The sequence below is a fragment of the Engraulis encrasicolus genome, chromosome 13 (genome assembly GCF_034702125.1).
Source record: "Engraulis encrasicolus isolate BLACKSEA-1 chromosome 13, IST_EnEncr_1.0, whole genome shotgun sequence".
NCBI lineage: Eukaryota > Metazoa > Chordata > Actinopteri > Clupeiformes > Engraulidae > Engraulis > Engraulis encrasicolus.
In genome coordinates, this window is record NC_085869.1 from 21,264,577 (window position 1) to 21,287,829 (window position 23,253).

At 46.8% G+C, this 23,253-nt stretch overlaps 1 protein-coding gene across 2 annotated transcripts in view; it reads left to right on the top strand.

Annotated features, from left to right (window-relative positions):
* LOC134460847 (receptor tyrosine-protein kinase erbB-4-like) overlaps positions 1 to 14,273 on the top strand; it is a 387,488-nt gene extending 373,215 nt beyond the window's left edge. For both annotated transcript variants that reach the window (XM_063213431.1, XM_063213432.1), the window contains exons 23-27: positions 1 to 127; positions 3,074 to 3,171; positions 4,043 to 4,213; positions 12,438 to 12,837; positions 13,502 to 14,273. The exon at positions 1 to 127 is cut by the window's left edge and continues 20 nt beyond it. In XM_063213431.1, the coding sequence (XP_063069501.1) occupies positions 1 to 127; positions 3,074 to 3,171; positions 4,043 to 4,213; positions 12,438 to 12,837; positions 13,502 to 14,253 (1,548 nt within the window). In that variant the 3' untranslated portion in view covers positions 14,254 to 14,273. The remainder of the gene's footprint in view (positions 128 to 3,073; positions 3,172 to 4,042; positions 4,214 to 12,437; positions 12,838 to 13,501) is intronic.
* The last annotated feature ends 8,980 nt before the right edge of the window (positions 14,274 to 23,253 follow it).

A 23,253-nucleotide genomic window follows, 5' to 3' on the forward strand; every position in this document is an offset into this window, starting at 1 on the left:
ATGACTTTTGGAGGGAAGCCGTATGACGGAATCCCCACCCGCGAGATCCCAGACCTGCTGGAGAAAGGAGAGCGTCTGCCCCAGCCTCCCATATGCACCATCGACGTCTACATGGTCATGGTCAAATGTACGTCCCTCCGCCACATTTTTTATTCCTCCCCTCCTCCTCTTTCCCTCCTCCTCCCTCCCCCCTATTCCCTCTCTTCCACCATATTCCCCTCTTTACCAAACAGCAGAGGGACTGCCATTCCACAGCACGCTCTCTAAAGCCTGTTCGTGTTTTTGTTTTATTTAATTTTTTTTTTCGTTTTTCCTATTTGGTCCGGCCAAGCACGCCTTGTTGTTTACATACAAAACAGATAGATATTCATCTCACAACAACGCCATCAACTGTCAACACTGCTTTCCGCACAGCCAAGCAGGATATGGCCCGCGTTCTAAAAAGCTGTAATAGTACGATCTGTGTGGTGGTGTCCATGTTTTTTAAGCCAGGATATTCTGGCCCGAGAGTTCCGGGTCTGTGCGTACACACAGGGCCAGCTGACAGCTTTTTCTGGGCCCAGGGCAAAGTCATTCGAAAGGGCCCCCCAACCAATGTAGTGAGAAGCCATTTCTGGGGCCCCTCTCTCCCTGGGCCTGGGACAACTGACCCGTTGTCAGCTTCTCTGCATACATTCACATACACACACACACATAGACACACACACACACACACACACACACACACACACACACACACACACACACACACACACACACACACACACACACACACACACACACACACACACACACACACACACACACACACACACACACAGTCCTAATTCAAAAAAGCTTGCCATGAGGAGGACTGGGAGCGGTTCCATTGGCTGCCACCACCACCACCACCACTACCACCACCACCAGCAGCAGAAGCCACCGAACGTCCAAAGTGATGATCTCATCAGCCGGCCGTCTGGGCTGACACCTCGGGGGCCGGCGGGAGGGCCAGAGGAGGGTCAAAGGTTCCTCTCTCCTGCCCGTCCTGCCAAGCCAAGCCAGGAACAGGGGGCGGCGCGATGCCAGTGACACCCCTGCCATGCCTGGCCGTGTGGCCGCGCTCTGTCGCAGCGTGAGCATCCTGTGTCTGATGGACGGTGCCTGCCTGTAGCCTCCTGCTATGGTTGTAGTAGCACACAGCAGCCCTGTGCAAAGGACAGCCAACCTTCTGCTCCTCTTCCTCTTCCTCATTTCTCAGCTCCTCCCCCTGTTCCTCCTCCTCCTCCTTTTCCTCCTCTTTCCTTCTCCTCTTCATCCTCTTCCCTACATCTCAGCTCCTCCTCCTGTTTATCCTCTTCCTCACCTTTCAGCCCCTCCTCCTCCTCCTTCTCTACCTCCTCCTCCTCACCATCATCTCTGGCCTCCTTCTCCTACGCACAGGGAAGGGTAAAGTGAGGACACGCAAATGCATAAACAAACAGCACCAAGACATCCCTGACAAATGAATAGCACATACAGGAGATCGCAAGGTTAAAACAGACTTGAGTGCCTTTAGTGTATCGGTCGATTTGCATCATTGTCCATAATGCAGCATTAATGCCTAACAATTTATAATGATGTGTACGAAATGCAGTAGCAGATGCTGTCTTTAACAGCACTAACTGCAGCCCCCAAAAGGGTTGTAGCATCTCCTCCTGGTATTGCTCAACAGTGCGTACAGCGTGTCCTTAGAATGCCCTGTCTCTCTCTCGCGCGCGCCTCCTCGGAGATTACACAACAGATCATGCGTGTTATGTATCGAGCATGTCATCCCGAACATGGAACACACCCTGCAATCTTGCAACATGGTCTCGTTGTAGCGTGGCCTAGTGGTGTAGGTCTATAATTTAGATGCCACGTGTTTGTGTGTCTGTGTGGAAGTCTACACGTAAACACGTACGGCGGCGGTAGACTGAGAGAGAGAGTCCAACAAAAGGTAGACGGATCAGAGAGTGGGATCCAAGTCTTCTTTCAGAATAGAACATTAGCTCTCGTAGCCCCTCAGGTCCAGGGCTCCTCTCATCTCCTGACCTTGCCAGAGCCGAGCCGCGGAGCCGGGCAGAAAGAGGCGCCAACATCGCGGCTCCTGAGGTGCTGTGGTGGAATATGAAAGCCACGAGCACGCTCTGGGAATGCCGGATGATTGGAGGGGGAAAAATTGGCGTGCGCACACACAAACACAAGCACGCAGGCACACACACATCACATACACAGGCATGCATACACGTATACACACACGCACGCATGTACACACACACACACACACACACACACACACACACACACACACACACACACACACACACACACACACACACACACACACACACACACACACACACACACACACACACACACACACGCACACAGATACAGACATTCATCTATGCTATACAGAACCAAGGCTTTTGAAATCACATTTTTTTGCACATATGGTGGTGGAGGTGTTTTCCTTTTTTATACCTACCCCATTCTCTCTTTTTCCCTCCTGATCTCCCCTTTTGTCTCCCTGTCTGATACCGTAGGGTTTAATGTCATTCCAGAGATCATAAATAAAAGCAACCGTAATATGAGCCATCCAACATGGACGCCTTTGCTGCGCTAGCTTTGACGCCCCAGCTTTGATAGTATATCAGAGAAAATCATCCGTGTGTGACTGACTCAATTTTTTTTCCAGAAAAAAATCACTGTAGCACCTATGAATAAAAATAAATAGACAAAGTCAAAGTGTGAGGATGCATAACCAAATAAATAAATAGATAAATAAAATAAATAAAAAGCAAACTCTCCCACTGAGACTGTCGAGGGATTTAGCCAGCGGGGAAGGTAGATTAGCAGTGTTATCTCGTGTTTTAAATCGTCGGAGGTTGAGAGAGGAAATCCACAATCCCGCCGTGAGCCTTCCTCCCTCCACCCGCCCGGCCGCTAATGCTTCAAATGTAGTAAGCCGAGAGCTGAGCTGGTGCTGGGGTGTGTACGTACGAGGAAACCTCCTGAGGATATATTTGTGTGTGTGTGTGTGTGTGTGTGTGTGTGTCATCTTGACTTGCAGGCTGGATGATCGACGCCGACAGCAGACCGCGCTTCAAGGAGCTGGCGGGAGAGTTCTGCCGGATGGCACGCGACCCGCAGCGCTACCTGGTGATCCAGGTGAGATGGCAGTTTTAGTTTTTTTCTTCTTCTTCACCTGAACAAGATTTGAAGCCCTTTGAGATTGCAGTGAAATTGTACAGCATGCATATCAGATGACCAGATGCAGCCAATAGCTTGCCTTGAACACACATACATGAGTAAGCACATTATTCTATCTATCTGTACTGTACAGTACATGGCAGCGAAGGTTAATCCTCCAATGATGATGTCTGTGGATAAGTATGCCTAAAAGATATAAGATGGCCCGGTGCATCCAATAGATTGAGTTCACATACATGAACAACAAGTACTTGATAACAGGTCATCTGGGTTGTCTGTAATACAGCTGAGGTCATCTAAGTACTGTATGTTCAAATCTGCATGCTAGATCTTGTGACCTATGATATTTGACATTTAACCCCTTAGCGCAGAGCCTATGTTATAACCTTACAGTCACCAAAATGGTAATGGCTACGTCTTAATCAGTTACTTAAGCCTCTCTGTAATGTCATAGCAATGTTGTTATGATGTAATTGAGTATTTTCAGCAATAGTGAATAGTCCCGCTAGCGACCCCATCTGCACTAAGAGGCTAACATTTGACACCGGTTTACGTTACTCCATGATACAATAAACAATTAATTAATAAGTTCATGTACACAATAACATTTTGTTAATTTAACACTTTAACATGGAGTAGAGAGTTAATTTATAACTTTAACGTTGAGTAGAGAGAAGAATTTAACACTTTTCTAGCTGTTAGCCTTCTCTAGCCTGATGCTAATGAGCTGCTTCCTCTGTCTCCTGTCTCCTGTCTCCCGTCTCCTGTCTCCTGTCTCTCTGTCTCTCTGTCTCCTGTCTCCTGTCTCCTGTCTCCTGTCTCTGTCCAGGGCGACGACCGCATGAAGCTGCCCAGTCCCAATGACAGCAAGTTCTTCCAGAGCCTGCTGGACGAGGAGGAGCTGGAGGATCTGATGGATGCAGAGGAGTACCTGGTGCCCCACGGCATCAACGTGCCGCCCCTGGCTTACACCCTCCGCGCACGCATGGACTCCAACAGGGTAGGCACTAAATATAACATGTAAATTTATGAAAATATCACCAAATTTGAATAAAAAGTTATATTTATGAAATTGCAGTTAGAAGTTAAGGTTCTCTGCCTTTGAATCATGGGCAAAAAATAAGGAGGCGTACCAAGGCAAAATGCCTTAACTTCCTATTTTCTTTATTTTGACATTAAAAACAATCAAATAGGCTCACTATATTTATTCACATGATAAAGGTGGTCTGAAATACCCCAAAAAATTACATTAACTCATTTTTGACCAAATTGATGTTAAGGTCTTTTGCCTTTGTAGGGCAGTACAATACTAGCCTGATTATCATCGACTTTCTTCAAATCTATTCCAAGAGAATAACAATTAACGTTTCCAAACATTCATGGTTGACCCGCCTCCTTAGGTTTGCTACTGGCTGACTGGTTTCCGAAAAAGTGGGTGGAGTTCCCGATTTTTCTGGAGATCAGAAACGATATTTAGATTGCTCTTGGCCTGATTAGAAGCAACGCAGAACGTGTTGCGTCAGTAGGAGGGTGTGGCCTGGCTAAGGCACTGCAGCGTTAGCCTGGTTCTCACCAAATCTGTGAGTGTGTAGCTCCGGAGCCCCTAGTGGAGCTAAGCAGAACTACATTGCATACATACATAGGTCTCGAATTCTGAGAATGTACAGTAGGAACGTGCCCTCCACACATTTATAGACTCGGAAAGCACATACAGTATGCATGAACTTTGCCATATTCACCCTCTCGTGGACTGCAAGAGATTGGCTCTACACAAGCAACTGGAGGTTCGGTGAAGAACCTTGTCTCTCAGTATCTACAGTCAAGTGAACCTGTCTTAAGTCCTCATTACACACAGTCCTATCCTCTCGCTTAGGAGTTTTTGTTGTGCTCTGTGATGATGTAGCAAACACTGAGATGTTTGTGGCTTTCCTAAACAATCCTTATTTAATGCTCTGGCAACTTGAATGTAGGGGATATTTCTTACAAAGTTTCAGTTCCCTAAACAGTAGCAGGGATTAATTAGTCCCTAAACAACTATACTTTGTTATACAAGCATGAAAAACAGAAATAAATAAATCAAGGAACCTTCAAAATGTTTTCAGCTAAAGCCTCTAAGATCTACCCGTCTACCCAACCACTTCTAGAAAACAAAAGGTCAATAGCACTTGCCAAGTTTTTGATCTTTTAGTTTTTTAGAAACAGTCAGCTTTTTTTTTCGTGTTTTGTTGTGCTTTTTGTTTTTGTTTTTTACAAGCCCCATGCATCCCCATAGTATTCCAGGAAAGCAATCTATTTGATTTTTTGTTGTATTGGCCTAAATTAAGCCTTCCTCTTTGGATTGCTTACATATTGCCTCATGACCTTGGCTTTAAAGCTTTGTTTGGAGCTCGCCTTCTTCTTCTCTTCCACTTAAATCAATTGTGCACAATCACTGCCGACTTGCTCTTGCCCCTTCCCTTGCTGCTGCTGAGACACGTATTGAAAGAGAGTCTTGGTTAAAAGTTTCACACAACCCCACTTAATCAATGAAATGCACTGTGTCTCTCTCAAAGACATAGTAGTGTAGTGATGCAAAATCGAAGGCCAAGGAACGCAACAAGTGGCGAAGTTACTGATGTGCCTACACATGATGTGAACAGAATGGCAAGCGGCGCACGCACACGCACACGCACACGCACGCACACACACACACACACACACACACACACACACACACACACACACACACACACACACACACACACACACACACACACACACACACACACACACACACACATACACTCCCCTCCCTTCCCACCTCTCAGTGGAAGGCTGCCATCAAATGGTGACTCTCACGGGCTGGGAAAGGGCTTTGATGTACCACACACACACCTCCGAGAGCCAGCCCCTGAGGGGAGCAGTATGTCCCTGCGCTCCCTCACCCCATAGCACATCACTCCTCTCCCCCGTCTCCCCCCTGCTCCTCCTCCTGCCCATAGCACAACACTCCTCTCCCCCCTGCTCCTCCTCCTGCCCATAGCACAACACTCCTCTCCCCCCTGCTCCTCCTCCCCACAACACATCACTCCTCTCTCCCTTCTCCTCCTCCTCCCCACAACACATCACTCCTCTCTCCCCTGCTCCTCCTGCCCATAGTACAACACCCCTGCTCCTCCTCCTCCTCCCCATAGCACAACACTCCTCTCCCCCCTGTTCCTCCTCCCCACAACACAACACTCCTCTCCCCCCTGCTCCTCCTCCTGCCCATAGCACAACACCCCTCTCCCCCCTGCTCCTCCTGCCCATAGCACATCACTCCTCTCCCCCCTGCTCCTCCTGCCCATAGCACAACACTCCTCTCCCCCCTGCTCCTCCTCCTGCCCATAGCACAACACTCCTCTCCCCCCTGCTCCTCCTCCTGCCCATAGCACAACACTCCTCTCCCCCCTGCTCCTCCTGCCTATAGTACAACATCCCTGCTCCTCCTCCTCCTCCCCACAACACATCACTCCTCTCTCCCCTGCTCCTCCTGCCCATAGTACAACATCCCTCTCCCCCCTGCTCCTCCTCCTGCCCATAGCACAACACTCCTCTCCCCCCTGCTCCTCCTGCCCATAGCACAACACTCCTCTCCCCCCTGCTCCTCCTCCTGCCCATAGCACAACACTCCTCTCCCCCCTGCTCCTCCTCCTCCTGCCCATAGCACAACACTCCTCTCCCCCCTGCTCCTCCTCCTCCTCCCCACAACACAACACTCCTCTCCCCACCTGCTCCTCCTCCTCCTCCCCACAACACATCACTCCTCTCTCCCTTCTCCTCCTCCTCCCCACAACACATCACTCCTCTCCCCCCTGCTCCTCCTCCTGCTCTCCCCTCTGCTCTGCGGAGTCGGAGCCAGGAAGCCCCTGTTCTGTGGCTTATTCCCCAGCGTGACACCACGCAGGCCTGGGCTGTCGGGTTCCCCCAGCCTCCCCCAGCCTCCCCCAGCCTCCCCCAGCCTCCCCCAGCCTCCCCCAGCCTCTGAATTCATCCACCCCCTCATCCATCCCACCACCTCTTCTCCACCCTACTCTCACACTGTGCTTTTATAAACCAGGTCTGCCTGTGTAAATATCAGGGGCTGCCTCTGAAGGGAAAAAAAGTGGCGCTTGCTTGCCTGCTTGCTTGCTTGCTTGCAATCCAAGAGCTGGTGGTGGGTGTATTTGCTCAGCGTTTTGCGGTGCTTTCTCTGAAAAGTCTAATTAACCCTGGGTGCACATAATATAGTTTACCCCCAGAGACCCTGACCAGTATTTATTAAGGGGGATTCAGAATCACCTCCAGGGGCCTTGCGGTGGGGGGTTGGAGATCCTGGGGAGGATGAGTAATGGTCGGACCGCAGGCTGAAGACACCAGGGGTACTTATCACACCCAATGCACCTGCTGCCTCCATGGACACCAAAACTCTCCTTTCAGTACAGCACAGAGGGGCTGAGGGGCCCATGGACACCACGGGTTGGTTGGGAGAGAGGAGAGATTGCCTTCTCTCTTTTTCATGATGCTCACAAAAATCTTCAGGTTTTTTTTTAAGTTCTCTCCATACCATATTATTTACAGTACATGAGCTAATTATTGAGCATTTGTCAAGTGTTCACATTCACTTTCTTTCACCTAAAAAAAAACCTCTGCGTAATTGTTTACATGTATTTTTTGTAAAAAACTGCCTATGTAGTTGTTTATTTAAGGAAGCATGTATTGTGGAGTATGTTTTATTTCCTCCATCTCGGGGTTTCCACTCTTTTCACCCAGTCTCTCTTGTGTGTGGCTGTTTAGAAATGCATGCTTTTTACAAGCCCACTCCCACAACAACAACGGAATTATGGTAGGAAGCTGCAGCCACCTCGGTGTTGCCATAAAGAGCCCTTTCTGTCCCGGCCCTCTGTGTGTGTGTGTGGTGTGGAGGCTTGGGCTCTGGCACACAAAGCTCTTCCTCTGTGTGCTGTGCCTGCCTGCCTGCCTACCTGCCTGCCCAGCCTCCTCTCCTCTCCTCTCTTCTCCTCTCCTCTCTTCTCCTCTCTTCGCCTCTCCTCCCCTCTCCTCTCCTCTCCTCTTCTCTCCTCTTCTCTCCTCTTCTCTTCTCCTCTCCTCTCTTCGCCTCTCCTCTCCACAGAGTGAGAGCGAGCGAGGGCACAGACCATGGGAGCCATTTTGCATTCGAACTTCCGTTTTTGTTTTTCCTCTTAAACCCATGACGGAGAGAGAGAGAGAGCCCTATGAATATCAATGAGCGACATCAATTCTCTACTGGCTCCCTTTGGTACTTTACAGAAATTTCTCCTCCTGCAGTTTTTTTTTTTGCAGTGTTATAAACAATGCTTTGGGAGAACAAAATGATTGCTCGTCTTAGAAAGAAGAAAAAGTGCTTATTATAAAAGTTGGCTCTACATATGGATCTGGGATAATTAAATTGTTGGAAGTACCCGATTCCTACTTTGGCTCTTCATAGTGTCCTTAAAACATAAATTTCAATCATGTCCAGATTTTTTGTCTTTGTCTTTGTTCAGCAAAATATTTTTGTCCAAATGCTCGCCTGCTGATGAAGTGAGAAGGAAACTTAGAGAAAGACGGAAAAAAAACAGAAAAAAGATGACGATTGGTGTATTTTTCGAATATGATATGATTGGTGTGTGCTGTAGATATAGCTTGTGTTATATTGGTTGTAATGTCTGAAAGTGTACCCTTGAGTCTCGGCTTGGCAGCCTGCAATCATTCACTCTACAGACAAAAGGACGGTGGAAGGGTGGGACCTTCCTAGTTAATATAAAAACCCAGCATGTGTTTCATAGGCTGTGTGCAACTATAAAAATGAAATCCAGAAACTTGTTCCTTTTACAGTGGACACCTGAATAAATAATCGTAGTACTTGCCACATACATGTCAATACTTACCACATGCAACAAATAGTGTCTACATTATATCTGACTCTGGCCAGAGAGAGTAGATAAGAGAGAGGTTCCATTGGCCCATTGTTTCCGGGTTCTATTATTGCAAGGGGGGAGGGGGGAAATCCCCCTTTAAGGGGGATTCATACTTGGCGTGACTGGTGTAAAGGGCCGTACACACACATCGCTGCTATTTACTAGCTTCTCACTTGCTCGCCTACTCGATCACCTCTCTTTCATGGAACGTTCGCTGAAAGTTACCGCGGCTTTAACTGCCAATGAACAGGCGAGAAGTACCGAACTCTGCCTTCCAATTGGTTACTCGCTTACTCTCCTCGCTCGAAGATAGAATATTTTCAACTCGGGATCTGCCCACATCGCATCGCTTGTACATTACTCGCCTACTCGCCTGCTAGTCTCGCTGGAACACATTGACATTCTATGGAGTTCATTCGCTGAGCGAGTAACTAGCAGCGACGTGTGTGTACACACAGTTACTCGCTCAGCGAATGAACTCCATAGAATGTCATTGTGTTCCAGCGAGACTAGCAGGCGAGTAGGCGAGTAATATACAAGCGATGCGATGTGGGCAGATCCCGAGTTGAAAATATTTTATCTTCGAGCGAGGCGAGTAAGCGAGTAACCAATTGGAAGGCAGAGTTCGGTACTTCTCGCCTGTTCATTGGCAGTTAAAGCCGCGGTAACTTTCAGCGAACGTTCCATGAAAGAGAGGTGATCGAGTAGGCGAGCAAGTGAGAAGCTAGTAAATAGCAGCGATGTGTGTGTACGGCCCTTTAGTCTCCTTCATACTTCACTCGCGACCCCACTCGCGACCTCACTCGCGCCATCACGTGACCCAAAATGACGTCACACGCCGTGGCGCGAGCTGCCGTGTCGCGACGTCGTGCACCCCACATTTTTTGTAACATGTCGTGCGCCACCAGCGACCATGCAGGTAGGCAGCAGTGTTGCCAAGTCCGCTTATTATAAGCGACATTGGGCTTCTTTTTTTGAGCAGTCGCTTTGAATTTTGTAAAGTCGCGGGTTGCGGTTTTTTTGGGCTTGCTCTTTTCAGGGTTGGGCTTGCTGTTTTCTCCTGCTCTGCCGGTCATTTGAATGTGTTTCTCAATGGCAACTCGTTTTTTCTCACTCATCCTTACAAGTGACCCTACTACAGCATTGTTAACTCCTACTTTCTGTGGTCACTTGAGGGGATTTTAGCTGCCACGCAGACCCCTGCAAAGAGCAAGGTCTTCCCTGACTAGGCACGCGACTGACGACCCACCCCTTCGGTTGCTTATTTTGGGCTTGTTTTCACTACGCCCGTCAGTCGCTTCTTTTGGGCTTGTTTTCAGGACGTCAGTCGCTTATTTGTCGTAGAAAATCTGGCAACACTGGTAGGCAGACAAAGCAGGAGTTGCGAAGAGAGGCTACAACTACTGTAGGCTACTACAGAATGGATCCTGCACCATTTTGAGGCTAATAAAATGTCAAAGAGAGTTATTTTATCTTCTCTCTTAAATGTTGTTCAGTGAAACAATTGTTTACTTTGTTCAGAAGCACGTTGTGTTCGGCGATATATTTAAAAATTCTGCCGCCAGAACAATGCTCTCACATGGTCTTGGAATGATCTGGCAATGTAGGCTACAAAAAAAATATATGTTTCGATGTGGTAAGTCACAAGTCAGACGTTCAGTAGCCCTACAGCAGCCGTGTTTGGCTTTCTATTTTATACATCCGTAGAACTCACGCTGCCGTTTCTCTCATGAACAGCAGAGGGCACTTCCGACAATGCGAGCGAAAGCCTTCTGAAGTATGAATAGTCTGTCGCAAGTGATGACGTCATTAATGGTTCTCGCGCCACACGCGACAAAATGCGCACGTGAAGTATGCAGAGCCCTTTAGGCAGACCTAGGCAGACCTAAGGACTGTTCTATTCAATGCTAGGAGTATTATGACACACCCCTTTAGGCAGACTGGAACCTGGTCATGTTAGGTGCCCATAGCAACGTATTACATTGGCGTTTCTCTATATACTTAAAGAATATCTGACTCTGGCTTTGGGGCAATGGGTGTTTTCTAATAAAGACTTTGGTGTTCAATCATACAGCTAAACATTTCCCCTAATCTCATCTGCAGAACCAGTTCATGTGTCAATGGAAAAAAAAAACATCACATTGCTTTTTTCCAAATATGCTCAGTTATTGTAAGTTTCATATGCAATAACTAATGTCTACCATACATCAGGCTTCTTAGCAAAAAGTTAATTTTAAACAAAGACATTGCACGCTTACTCTTACAGAACTACATACTCAGTAAGTGTAGGTACAGTTATACAGCATAACTGTTTTCCTCCAATCTCCTCTGCAGAATCAAGCAAGCAAGCTTTCTCATACAGACCTAAGTGCAGGTATAGTGGAACCTAAATCTGTATAGTCGCACAAATCAGTTTTTCCCCCCAAACTCCTCTGTGGAATCAGTTCATGTGTCAGGAGGACGGCAGCAGGCTTCTAAGCAAAAGTTAATCTTGAACAAAGACAATGCAACCTCTCTCATACAGACTTAAGTGTAGGTGTAGTCATACAACAACAAATCTGTACAGTATAATCGTACAAATCTGGGGTGCATTTCTCAAAACCATAGTTGCTAACTACATTAGCTACTTTATTGTTTGTAGAGATGTACAGGATCCAAGATCCGGTTCCGGATCCGGCAGGATAATAGGGTTTTTCAGACTATCCGGATCCGGCAGGATAATAGGGTTTTTCAGACTATCCGGATCCGGCAGGATAATAGGGTTTTTCAGACTATCCGGATCCGGCAGGATAATAGGGTTTTTCAGACTATCCGGATCCGGCAGGATAATAGGGTTTTTCAGACTATCCGGATCCGGCAGGGGATCCGGTATCCAGCAGGGGCAGGGGATCCGGTATCCAGCAGTTACCTAAAAATCAGGATCTGGGCTAGGCTTTTCAGTCAGTCTTTCACAACCCCAATCGCTGCATGGAGTGAAAGCCCTTTGGAAGCGGCCGTTGAAGGCAGTGTGGCAGTAAGCCAATGAGTCTTAAAAATAGTTTGCGCCAACGTAATAAAAAGGGCCCACGTGTGCGTGTTAGTTATGCGTTTCAACCCTTTCGTAGGATCCGGTATCTGGATACGGATCCGGCAGGATCTTAAGCAGTGGATTCGGTATCCGGCAGGATCCTAAAAATCAGGATCCGGTGCATCTCTAATTGTTTGTAATGCGATTTCCCATTGGTAACCACCGAATTACACTTTCGAGACACTCACGCCTGTTTTTCCCCCCAATCTCCCCTGCAGAACCAGTTCATGTGTCAGGACGGCAGCTACAGCAGCCGGGAGGACATGATGTCCACCATGCCGCGGGTGGTGGCGGTGTCAGCCCTGTCCCCTACCTGCTCCTCCCAGGACACCTCCATCAGCATCAGCGCCAGCGCCGCCTCCTCCGAGGGCGTCGTCTTCCCGGACCCCCGTTGCAACGGCACCCTGCGGAAGAAGCAGCAGCAGCAGCCCAAGCAGCAGCAGCAGCAGCAGGTGTTGACGGTGCGGGCCGCCGCCGCCGCATCGATGGAGGACAGCAGCGGGCAACGCTACAGCGCCGACCCCACCGTGCTCCTGGCAGAGCGTGCCACCGCCGCCGGCCGGGCCGAGACCGACGAGGACGGCTACATGACCGCCGGCCAGGAGAAGAACCCCACAGGTAGCCTGATTATCGACGTTCAAGTCTCTTCGAGACTTGGTCATAACAATTAACATTTCCCAAACGGCATGGTTGACCCTCCTCCCTTGGTTTGCTTATATTTATTTGCTTACTGACAGAGTGGAAGGAGTTCCCGTATTTTCGGGAGCTCAGAAAGTACTTGCATTGCTCTTGACCTGACTAGTTGCAACGCTGAGAGTGTTGCGTCACTAGGAGGGCACAGCCTGGCTACCCCACAGGTACCTACCGTACGGTTAGCTACAGCAGAGAGGGATCATCACTGTGGGCTCTAGCGTATGACATATGTGTGGGGGTTTTAAGCCAATTAAGCTCTCTGGTGGCCTTCTGTTCTGCCCTGACACCTTTTACTCCTTTACACATTCTATTGTGGGTCATATCGTAAAAGGTAAATAATGAATATCCGTTATTATATTAGCTAAGGAAGGTCAGCTAGATAATTCAAGAGTGGTAATATTCTCCCAGGAGGGGTAATTTTCCAATCTGATTGCTCATAGTTCTCAGAGCACACACAATTATTGTCATATTAGTCCAAGGAAATGATTGTTTTCTTTAAACCTTAGTGCAGTATTGTTTTTCTTGACCAAATGTATGAATGCATCTTCCATTAGCTTTACTGACTCTCACTTTTGCTTTTCCCCGACAGACTATCTCAACCCTGTGGAGGAGAACCCGTTTGTCACCCGACGCAGGAACGGAGACGTCCACGGCGTGGAGGGCCAGGGTTACCACGGCGCCCCCAATGGCCAACCGAAGGTAGAGGACGAGTACGTCAACGACCCGCTCTACCTCAACACGTTCCACAGCACCGGCGACAAAGCCCAGGATGCTCTTCGGAAGAACGGCATTCCCCTGTCACACCTGATGGCCGCCGGGGGTGTGGGTGTGGGCGCGAGCGCAGGTGCCATCGGCAGCCTGCATCATCCCATGCAGGCGGGCAACCCACACCCACACCCACACCCACAGCTGGGCTCTCAGGTGGGGGGAGAGCACCCCGCCCGGGCGCACATGCCCTCGCAGCCCCCGTACCCGGCCCCTCCGTCCCTCACCACCCTCTCGGGCCACACGCTGCACCCGGCGCACCCCGCACACCCCGGACACGCGCTCCACCCGGCGCACACCCTCCACCCGGCGCACAGCGGCACCATCATGGCCGGCGACAAGAAGCCCAAAAAGACCTTCGACAATCCCGAGTACTGGCAGCACAGCCTGCCGCCCAAGGCCTCGCTGCACAACCCCGAGTACCTGCAGGACTGCAGCACGCGCTTCTTCTACCGGCAGAACGGACGCATCCGGCCCGCCGTGGCCGAGAACCAGGAGTACCTGTCCGAGTTCGCGCTCAAGCCCGGGACCTCGTTGCCCCCTCCACCATACAGGCAGAGGAACACTGTCGTGTAGCTGACTCGGCGACTCGTGGAACTGTGTGTGTGGGGGGGTTTTGGGGGGGGGTGACAGAGAATTCGGAGTATGGGGAAGGGAGCGGGAGCAAGAGCAACGGCTTGAGTTAGGACTACTCGAGCGGCAAACTCTCTTCTCGTCCTTGCATCGAGAGCCACACACTGGATTGTTCCCGTTTCTTCGGTCTGTGCCAACAGGACTCAATCTTGCTATCAAGGCCTCCATTAACCCCGAGCTGCTCCACTTACCCCAGTGTTCTTCTCAGTGACCATGGCAACCGGACAGACAGACACATCTACCAAACTGTCAGAGCTTTTTTTCTCCTGCTCCGTTCCTCCCCTCTTCCACTTTGCCCTAAGTAACTGAAACGGCGAGGATCCTCGAATGAACGGAAGACTTTTCTAGAACAAAACTGGATTACCTGACACAATTGGCATGCCTCCTCCCTGCACTGTGGTCAGTGAGAGAGACTTAAAATACTAGAACTTACTGGCCAGTAGGTGGAGCTGCCTACTGATCTCTGACCAATGGGGAGGAGGAAGGGACGTGGGCAAAAACCGGATGCTTGCCAAGTATGAGGAACCAAACGAAAAAAAAAAATAATAATAATCTTGGAAAAAAGACTGGCACATACTGTATCTGGCACATAACACCGTAAATATATAAATATATATATTCTCCTCCTGTGTTTTTGGAACAGCACTTCCTGAGTGACACTCGAAGACCTGTAGTAATATACTGTATGACTGTAGGCATTTATAGTAGTAGCAATCACACAGCCATTCTTTTGGAATCACACTCATACTGTACGTTAGTTGGGTAACTGCACTGGTGGTTGTACAAGATTTTTTTTTCACTCATGCACTGCACAATGTCTCTCTCTCTCTCACACACACAAACACACACACACACACACACACACACACACACACACACACACACACACACACACACACACACACACACACACACACACACACACACACACACACACATCACACACACACACACACATTCACGCACAGCAGACATGACACACCAAGGCACTCTCATCTTCTGTACCTCTGCATTATCACAACAGCAACCATTCATGAGGCCCAATACATTCCAACACAAAAAAATGCATACAATGGTTTCACTCGGGACACATATGTATGAACTCTACAGGCAAGTCCAGGTGGACAAGTTGTTTTGAGATTATATGAGAACATCTGGATCTAGACATTTTTGTTTGTTCTTCATTTGTTTTGTTCTTCATTTTTGTTTTTGTTGGGTGTTTTTTTTGTTCTACTATAGGTGTGTTTTAGAACTGCACTGGCCCTGCATCCACAGGTACTGCAAACATCAGCATACAAATCTTGTCTCTTATCTTTAAAGTTAATCTCAAACCTTTTTACTTACAATGTCGTCGGTATCGCCCGTGGGGATTATCTATATTTCTATTCCTCATGGTACAATAGATATACAGTGTTGTTAACTCAAAGCCAATAGGAAGGAGAAGATGTTCTCCAAAACGGCCCACAGGAGGTGAAGGAGATGGAAGGAGAGTAATGATTGTGGTGGGGCTGCAGAAAGACAGTACAGTATAAGACACTACACAGGTACAGCATAAACACACACAGGAAGTAGGTACCCAGCCAGCTAGGCCAAGCTTGGCCAACCATGACCAGCATAAGGCAGTGCTGTCCAAGGCTACAGCCAGGAGCTCTGCTCCACGCTCTGGTGGTCTTGGCAGGCCTGCTGAGAAGTTGTGTGTTACTGAGGCCTTGCCGTGGCCAAGAGGCAGGGCGTAGTGTAGTTTGAGTAATCGTGTGCCCCAGTCATGGAAGGCACAGGTACGCATGCTGTGGTGGTAATGAGAAATGACGTGCCATTAGTGTACCAGTGCTCGCCGAGCTAAGATTAGCCCACTGCCTACCACCCACTACAAGGTCCGTGCCATCACCAGAAGCTATTTTTCGCTGTTTCGTTGTCACAGTCTGGGACTCTCAGGGAGTCAGAGGGGTCACGTGTTGTGTTGAGCCAGTTAAGATGCAGAGAATGTTTTTTTTTCTTTTTTCGTGTGTGTTTCAAATAAAAATGTCTCGTGGCAACAGGGCAAATGAAAAACCCCAAGAATAGCACAGACCGTGTGCCCATAGGCCAGACGAAGTACTACTATATGCTAGTGGAGTGCAATAAAAAAAGAAAATGGTGTCAAAGTCAGTGCCAAAATGATCCCCTTGCTCCCACCCCCACCAGACTATTATCTTAAATGCATCTTCAATGAGGAGACACCGTTGAGTCCATTAATATACTTGTACATTGATTTGGGATGAAAACATTCAACCGCCTGTCTTAGGCAAGATCCATGTCTTGAAGGTCACTGCCAGAGCTGTTTTGCTGCTACAGGGATGTGTTCATCTGAAATCTGATCTCAGCATGTGGGTTGATTTTACAGCACTTAATGAACTGACACCACCAAAAGGCGTTTTATGTGCATCATTTTACTTTATTTTATTTTATTTTTTTATTATTATTTCTGTACTCATTTTTTTATTGTGCTACACAGAGATGCTGAGGAAATGACTGTCAGATCTTCTAAAAAAGATGTCATGGTTATCTGTGTGGTTTTTTTTAATTATTATTCTTTGCTTAGTGAAGGTTTACCCTGTAATGCAGCACTTTAAAGAACATCTAGCATCAATGGGGAATCAGACGTCATTGGGGAAAAATAACTAGGAACATAACGGGCAGCTCTGTATTGAAGCTCACACTGCGGATGATAATGATGATGATGTACTCTGCAGTGATGACGCAATGTGCCAAACATTAGCCTATCTTGAGCCTTTTGGTCTTTTACTGAACACAAAACAGTCACCTGCCAATTGAACACTATATGAATTGAAGCGCACGGAGAGGTTTGCACACAGGCAAATACAAAAAGCTGGCAAAAGACTGTTGGTTAGCTTTGCCGAAACATAGTAGTCGGCCAGTTCTGTTTAGTTCCATCACTCCTACCTTCAGAAAATGTAAAGCTACTGAGTTTGATACTTGAAATGCAAAAGCTTTTTGGCTGGTGAGTATCTTAAGGTATTTTTTCTTTATTTTTTCTTTATTTTGTGGTTGTAATTATCACTATTTTATTTGACTAACAGTTGGTAAATGTATAATGTTGTTAGGTCAGGGGCGTAATACTGCTGTATGGAGGATCTCCATGCCATCTCGTTCCCAGACAAGAGAGAGAGGCCGGGCTAGCAGATGATGAAGTCATTTTTAGAGCAGGATCATCAAATTGCCTGGCTTTTGTATTATCCAGTTTCCATGGGCAACTGTAGTCATGGTAATGCAAAGCCAACCCTCTTTTGTGAAGTCCCGCTTGGTTTCCTCATATGCAGCATGACCAAAAGGCATCCTCCTCTTGGTCGGGTTGGTACGGATGTGTTGTGCTGTGTTGTGCGCCTCCTAAACACTCACAAACATCCGAATCAGTGCTCCCTCGCTCTCTCGCTCTCTCATCTCAGCCCTTCCGCAAAAATAGGGCAAGCACGCTTTGATAAGTAGGTGCCTCGAATCAAGGAAAGCAACTGTACAACAGCAGTACAACAAGCAGCTCCCCCCTGCTAGCAAAGTCAGCAGGCATAGGCACGTAAACGTGAAACACACCGTAAGTTGTAGACACATGTAGCAAACACTGTTGTGTATGGTGGCGTACAGTATTTTAAAACAACAAGCAGCTAAATGGTGAGCAAGCCACAGACCAGAGTGCCAGAGAAATGGATGTCACTCAGTCCTCTTCCCACATCTAGAGACGGAGGCCTGGTATCAGGGTGGGAGTGGGGGAGAAATAGGGCCCGGGCACTTTAAGCTTAAAGGGCTGTTCAAGAATGAGTGGCACAGAACTGACTCACCAGTGGGCCCCGCACCCATGTGGGCCCCTATTTTCAGAATTTCTGAAAATAGGGGCCCACACGGACGGGTGTGGGGCCCACCGGGAAATGCCCGTTATGCCAGATGGCCAGTCAAGCCCTGCCTGGTATAGCCGTGGGTTGTGAAGTGGACGCAGTTAAGAGGATTTGGAGTGCAACAGATAGCAACCGCTTGGAGCACAGTAACCCACCTCACGGACCACTCATTTTTACATACATTTGATACATTTTTAGTCAAGGTAAATGTTTGAGATGAACATTTTGACATTTTTGCATATACTAAGTTGAGTCATATTTAAGTGAGTGTCATGGTGAACCCTTCTATTGTGATCTTGTTCGACTGGTGTAAATAATGGCTTATGTTCTGAGCTTTGTACTGATGGCACTGTATGTTGTTATGACTACCGGACAGTGCAGAGGGAGCAGCACAAGTGTCTTGGGGGACAACTATCGACTTTTCTACATGTATCACTGACACTATGTCCCCTAACTGAAGTATTTGTGGGAAAGGTCTTTTTTTGAATTGTGCTCCACTCTCACTTTTCATGCCATGTATAACTTATAATATTGTGTTCCCAATGGCTTCCTTTTTTGAGTTTACACATACTTTTACCATGTACGATAAAAATGTATTGTAGATTTGCTATGAAGAAATGCAATAATTATAAACCTCAGCACCCGAACAAAATTCATTCAGGATTGAAACGCAGTGTCTACAACGCGGCGGTTGTGAAACGCCTCGCAGTTCTTTGACGTGATTAACGGAGCATGGTGTTACCAGTGATTTTACACTCCTTGTTTATCCACTGGGTCTCAATGTCCACCACACCAAGCTTCTTACCGAGGGTGTTTGTTTGATATGTGTAGTGGTTTGGTTGTGGCACACAGGCAATGGAATGTTTCACAGAGGGTATTTGCGGGTTTGACAAGGGTATTAGTGTGGTCCACACTATGACACTTTCTAAAAAAAATTGTCTATACTGTATGCTGTTTCCTTTTTTTTGTTTTGATAATGGTTTCCGATATTGTGTCTCTGCTTTTAATACATTTACTGACTCATAATGTCACGTTGGTGGGAAAAAAAGGTATATAGTGCATTCACCTTTGTGGGCAAAGTGGGGTACTGTGACAGAGTAAGCACAGTTTACATGTTTATAATTCATTTTATATTACACAAGGAAACGGAGAGGATGTTCCCTCCAGTTAACACAAACATTTGGAAACATGGAAACTCTTCGTCATTTTACTACTATATGTCACCTGAGAAAAATGTGAATAGTATTTTTATAGATTGTTGAATTGGCCAGGTGCACTTGTAAATAGATGGGAAAACATGCTGTTCGGACTGCAAAAGGCCTTTTGAGTTATCTCTGTCACACTTTGCCATTGTTTTTTTTATTATAAGTATGATTTGTGTGAGTCGACTTGTTTCTTACCCACACCACTGTGTGTACTTGATTACCATACATCTATTTGTGTATATATTTGTGATTTTGAATACCAACCTATGATTTTGTAGAGCTTGCAGGAATTCCTTAGTGCTCCCCCCACCCCTGGCGTTGTTTCTTTTGTGATTGTATTTAGCACAACTTGATGGACTTTGTGTTCTTAAAAAAACTTCTGCACTTCAAGCTGAAGTGGTCCCGTAGGAGCCGCTTTGTTTTCTGACAGTTACTCTCCTTTTTCCTCTTCTGACACATTGTTCTCCTCCTCCTTCTCCTCCTTTTTCTTCTTCTTCTCCTCCGCGCACCTCCTCACCGCTCATCTTCATCCCTCCTTTTGATCTTGTGTACAGAATTCAGCTGGAGGGGAGGCTGAGGCTCTGTGGCAATACTGACGAATATTACTCCTCCTCCAGTCATCATGATGGGTCTCTCTCTCTCTCTCTCTCTCTCTCTCTCTCTCTCTCTCTCTCTCTCTCTCTCTCTCTCTCTCTCTCTCTCTGTCTCTCTCTCTCTGTCTCTCACTGTCTTTCTCTCTCTCTCTCTCTCTCTCTCTCTCTCTCTCTCTCTCTCTGTCTCTCTCTCTCTCTCTCTCTCTCTCTCTCTCTCTCTCTCTCTTTCTGTCCCCTAACCTCAAGCATACTATACAGTCACTCGTGCTGTCATTTGTGCAACCTTTCTCTCAACCTTATACTCTTTCTGAGTCTCTCTCTCTCTCTCTCTCTCTCTCTCTCTCTCTCTCTCTCTGGAGACATGTACTCACATCACACATCACCACTCGGTTGGGTGTCAGCACAGAAGTGATAGACCATCTGACACCTGATTGCCAAACAGTCCTTGGTAAACTTTATTCGTTTTTTTTCTGGGAAACTGTAACTCTGTTTCACACAGTCACTGTAAGGCGAGTGACTGATCGATCTGTCCTGGAACTTTTCTTCGAGCATGTCAGTTGTACAGAGGGACACATCAGGAGCTAGACAAGTGACCCACCTGTTCAGGGGCGCTGCTAAAAATTCCGGGCCCCATGAAAGATTCAAATTTTGGGCCCCCAAAATGACAAATTATGTTATCAGCATCCTTCCAGGGGCCCTGTCATGGGGCCCCCCCTCGCGGCACCCATGCACCTGTCTGTCTGACTGTCTCTCTCTCTCTCCCTCTCTCTCTCTCTCTCTCTCTCTCTCTCTCTCTCTCACTCTCTCACACACACACAAGCATAATACACACACATTGCGCACACAGAACAAACACACAAGAAATCTTGCCACTGACCTCAGGTCTCCTCTCCTCCTTCTCCACTACAGGTGTGTCACCCCAAAGCTAAAGCATTTAAATACTGTTCCCACAGTTTTGTTACATGAATCTGTCAAGACTATATTTTTAATTTAATATAAATAAATATGAATACAATATCTAATGATTTCTTTGCCTTTTTGTTACTTGATTACAACTGTACTGTGTCCGTTATTGCTACCTTGTAATGCTTCAGATCAGTGGGTCCGCATTGAGTGCTGCTGACATTCAAAACCAGAAAGTGTTTCAGCGCCAATTTTCTTAATTATTGCAGCACAGAAGTACTGAAAGCCTAGGTTTTTTCCATCATGGCTTTCCCCAAAGGATGAGTACAGTTCTTTGAAAGGCGTGTTGAATTACTGAGTGTAGTTTCCCAGGGTTTCATCCTTTCATCTTTTAGGGTAGCAGGGCTAGGCGATATGCCCTTTCTCCTCTATTGTTTATATCATGATAAACTAATTATATTCATTGTTACGATTTAATATGATTTAATAACATTTTGTGTTTTCACTAACGATTTCACAAAAGAAATAAAGAAAAAGAATAAAAAGATTATTTTTATAACAGGGTTATAAAGTTGATGTAACCAGAATGGCAATGACCAAGTCATAGGGCCTTACTGTCTTGCAGTGCTGTGATAGTTTACTTATCAGTTCCCCTGGTGGAACGGCATGCATTATGGGGCTACAGAGACGTGCTTTTGCGACTTGACATAATAATGAGAAAATAAAGAGAATAACTGAAAACATATGTAAAAGAGACATTTCGTGATGTAGGCGGCCTATATTGTTATCGTAATATAAAGTAAATATTGTGATAAACGTACATGTTTTCCATATCACCCAGCACTATAGTGTAGTATAGACCTGATGTAATGTACCCCTCTGAACTAAAACACAACAACAAAAGCAAAGCTCCTTCCCTGGTAAGCAGCCAGTCATAGAGTATATGAACTTTATTACAGGCTCTAGGCCCAATAGGAAGACACACATCATATTATACATAAAAAAAATAAATAAATAACAATTAAAGAGTGAGTGTCCACCCCCAACCTGTTGTGGCTGCAGTGGCCTGGCTCAGTTTCACAGAGGTGAGCAGAGTATAATCCATAAATTACCCTGAGAGAAAACCCACTGTGGGAAAAGAAAGCCCGCCCTGATAAAGTGTTATTATTTTTGACACGTCTGGCGTGCATGATAGATGCTGCTCTTTTCCAAAAGATGACGTTTTATGGCCGTGTCATTGGAAATCCAATAATGTGGGTGGGGACGGATCTGCATTTTTGAGCCTTTGCCCGCGTAAAAAGTCAAATCACTTTACTGCGCATGGTAACCGCGTGTGATCGAAACGATCCGTCAAAGTCTTATGCCTTCCACTCTTTGTTGCTCTCCTCGCGATGATCTGTATAGATTTTCCACGAGAGATGAGGGATGAGAGCGATGGTAGAATGTAAATGACATGAAGTGCCTTCAGTTCTTGTCAACAGCACATCCTTTGGTTCAAGATAAAAGCAGCAGCAGCCTTTATTATATAGCACCATGGATGTGTGATGCTACTGTCATATGTCTAATATGCCCAAATGAAAATAGAATCACATTGTGAAACACACTCAACAGCACCTTTTAATGCACTAGACATGGGTGCTTAACTTTGTTGATGAATATACTCAAACTTCAAAAATAAATGAATACAGAAGCACTCATCAGATTTCTTTTTTATTTTTAATCGCCTCACAGACGTTTCAGGCTCACATCCTTCATCAGTGTGAAAGGGCAATTGTTGCAACATACATGCAACATGGATGTCTGATGTATTGACACGTTGCTTCACACGGCACATGTCAAAGGCCCCCTGAGGACACATCAATAGGCCTACATGAACACTATTAACAAAGTATAAAACAGATCACCATAAGTAATAATATCTGCCATAATTACTTTGAACAATGACTAAGAGGATAGCAATATCACTTTCTGCAGCAATCCGATTTTCATTCTATGTAGTGGCAGCATGCAGTGGAATTTCATGTTCCTTACATTAGAGGACCTAATGCATCGGTACAAGCCAAGCCACGCCAAGCAGTATCAAATTAAGATTCCATCTCCGTGGCGCGCACCTCGTGTTTCTCCCTCCTTCCTGTTTCTCATTTCCTGCTCGGGCTGCTTGGGCGCGCTTCCCCTAAATCCCTGAGCGCCGCTCCACGCGATGTGTTTATGATTGGCTGCTCGCTGCAAAGCCTTTTAAGCGGGCCCCGAGGACTCCCCTGAGGACTTTCATTATGACACATATATTCTCTCTCTCTCTCTCTCTCTCTCTCTCTCTCTCTCTCTCTCTCTCTCTCTCTCTCTCGTCTCTGTATC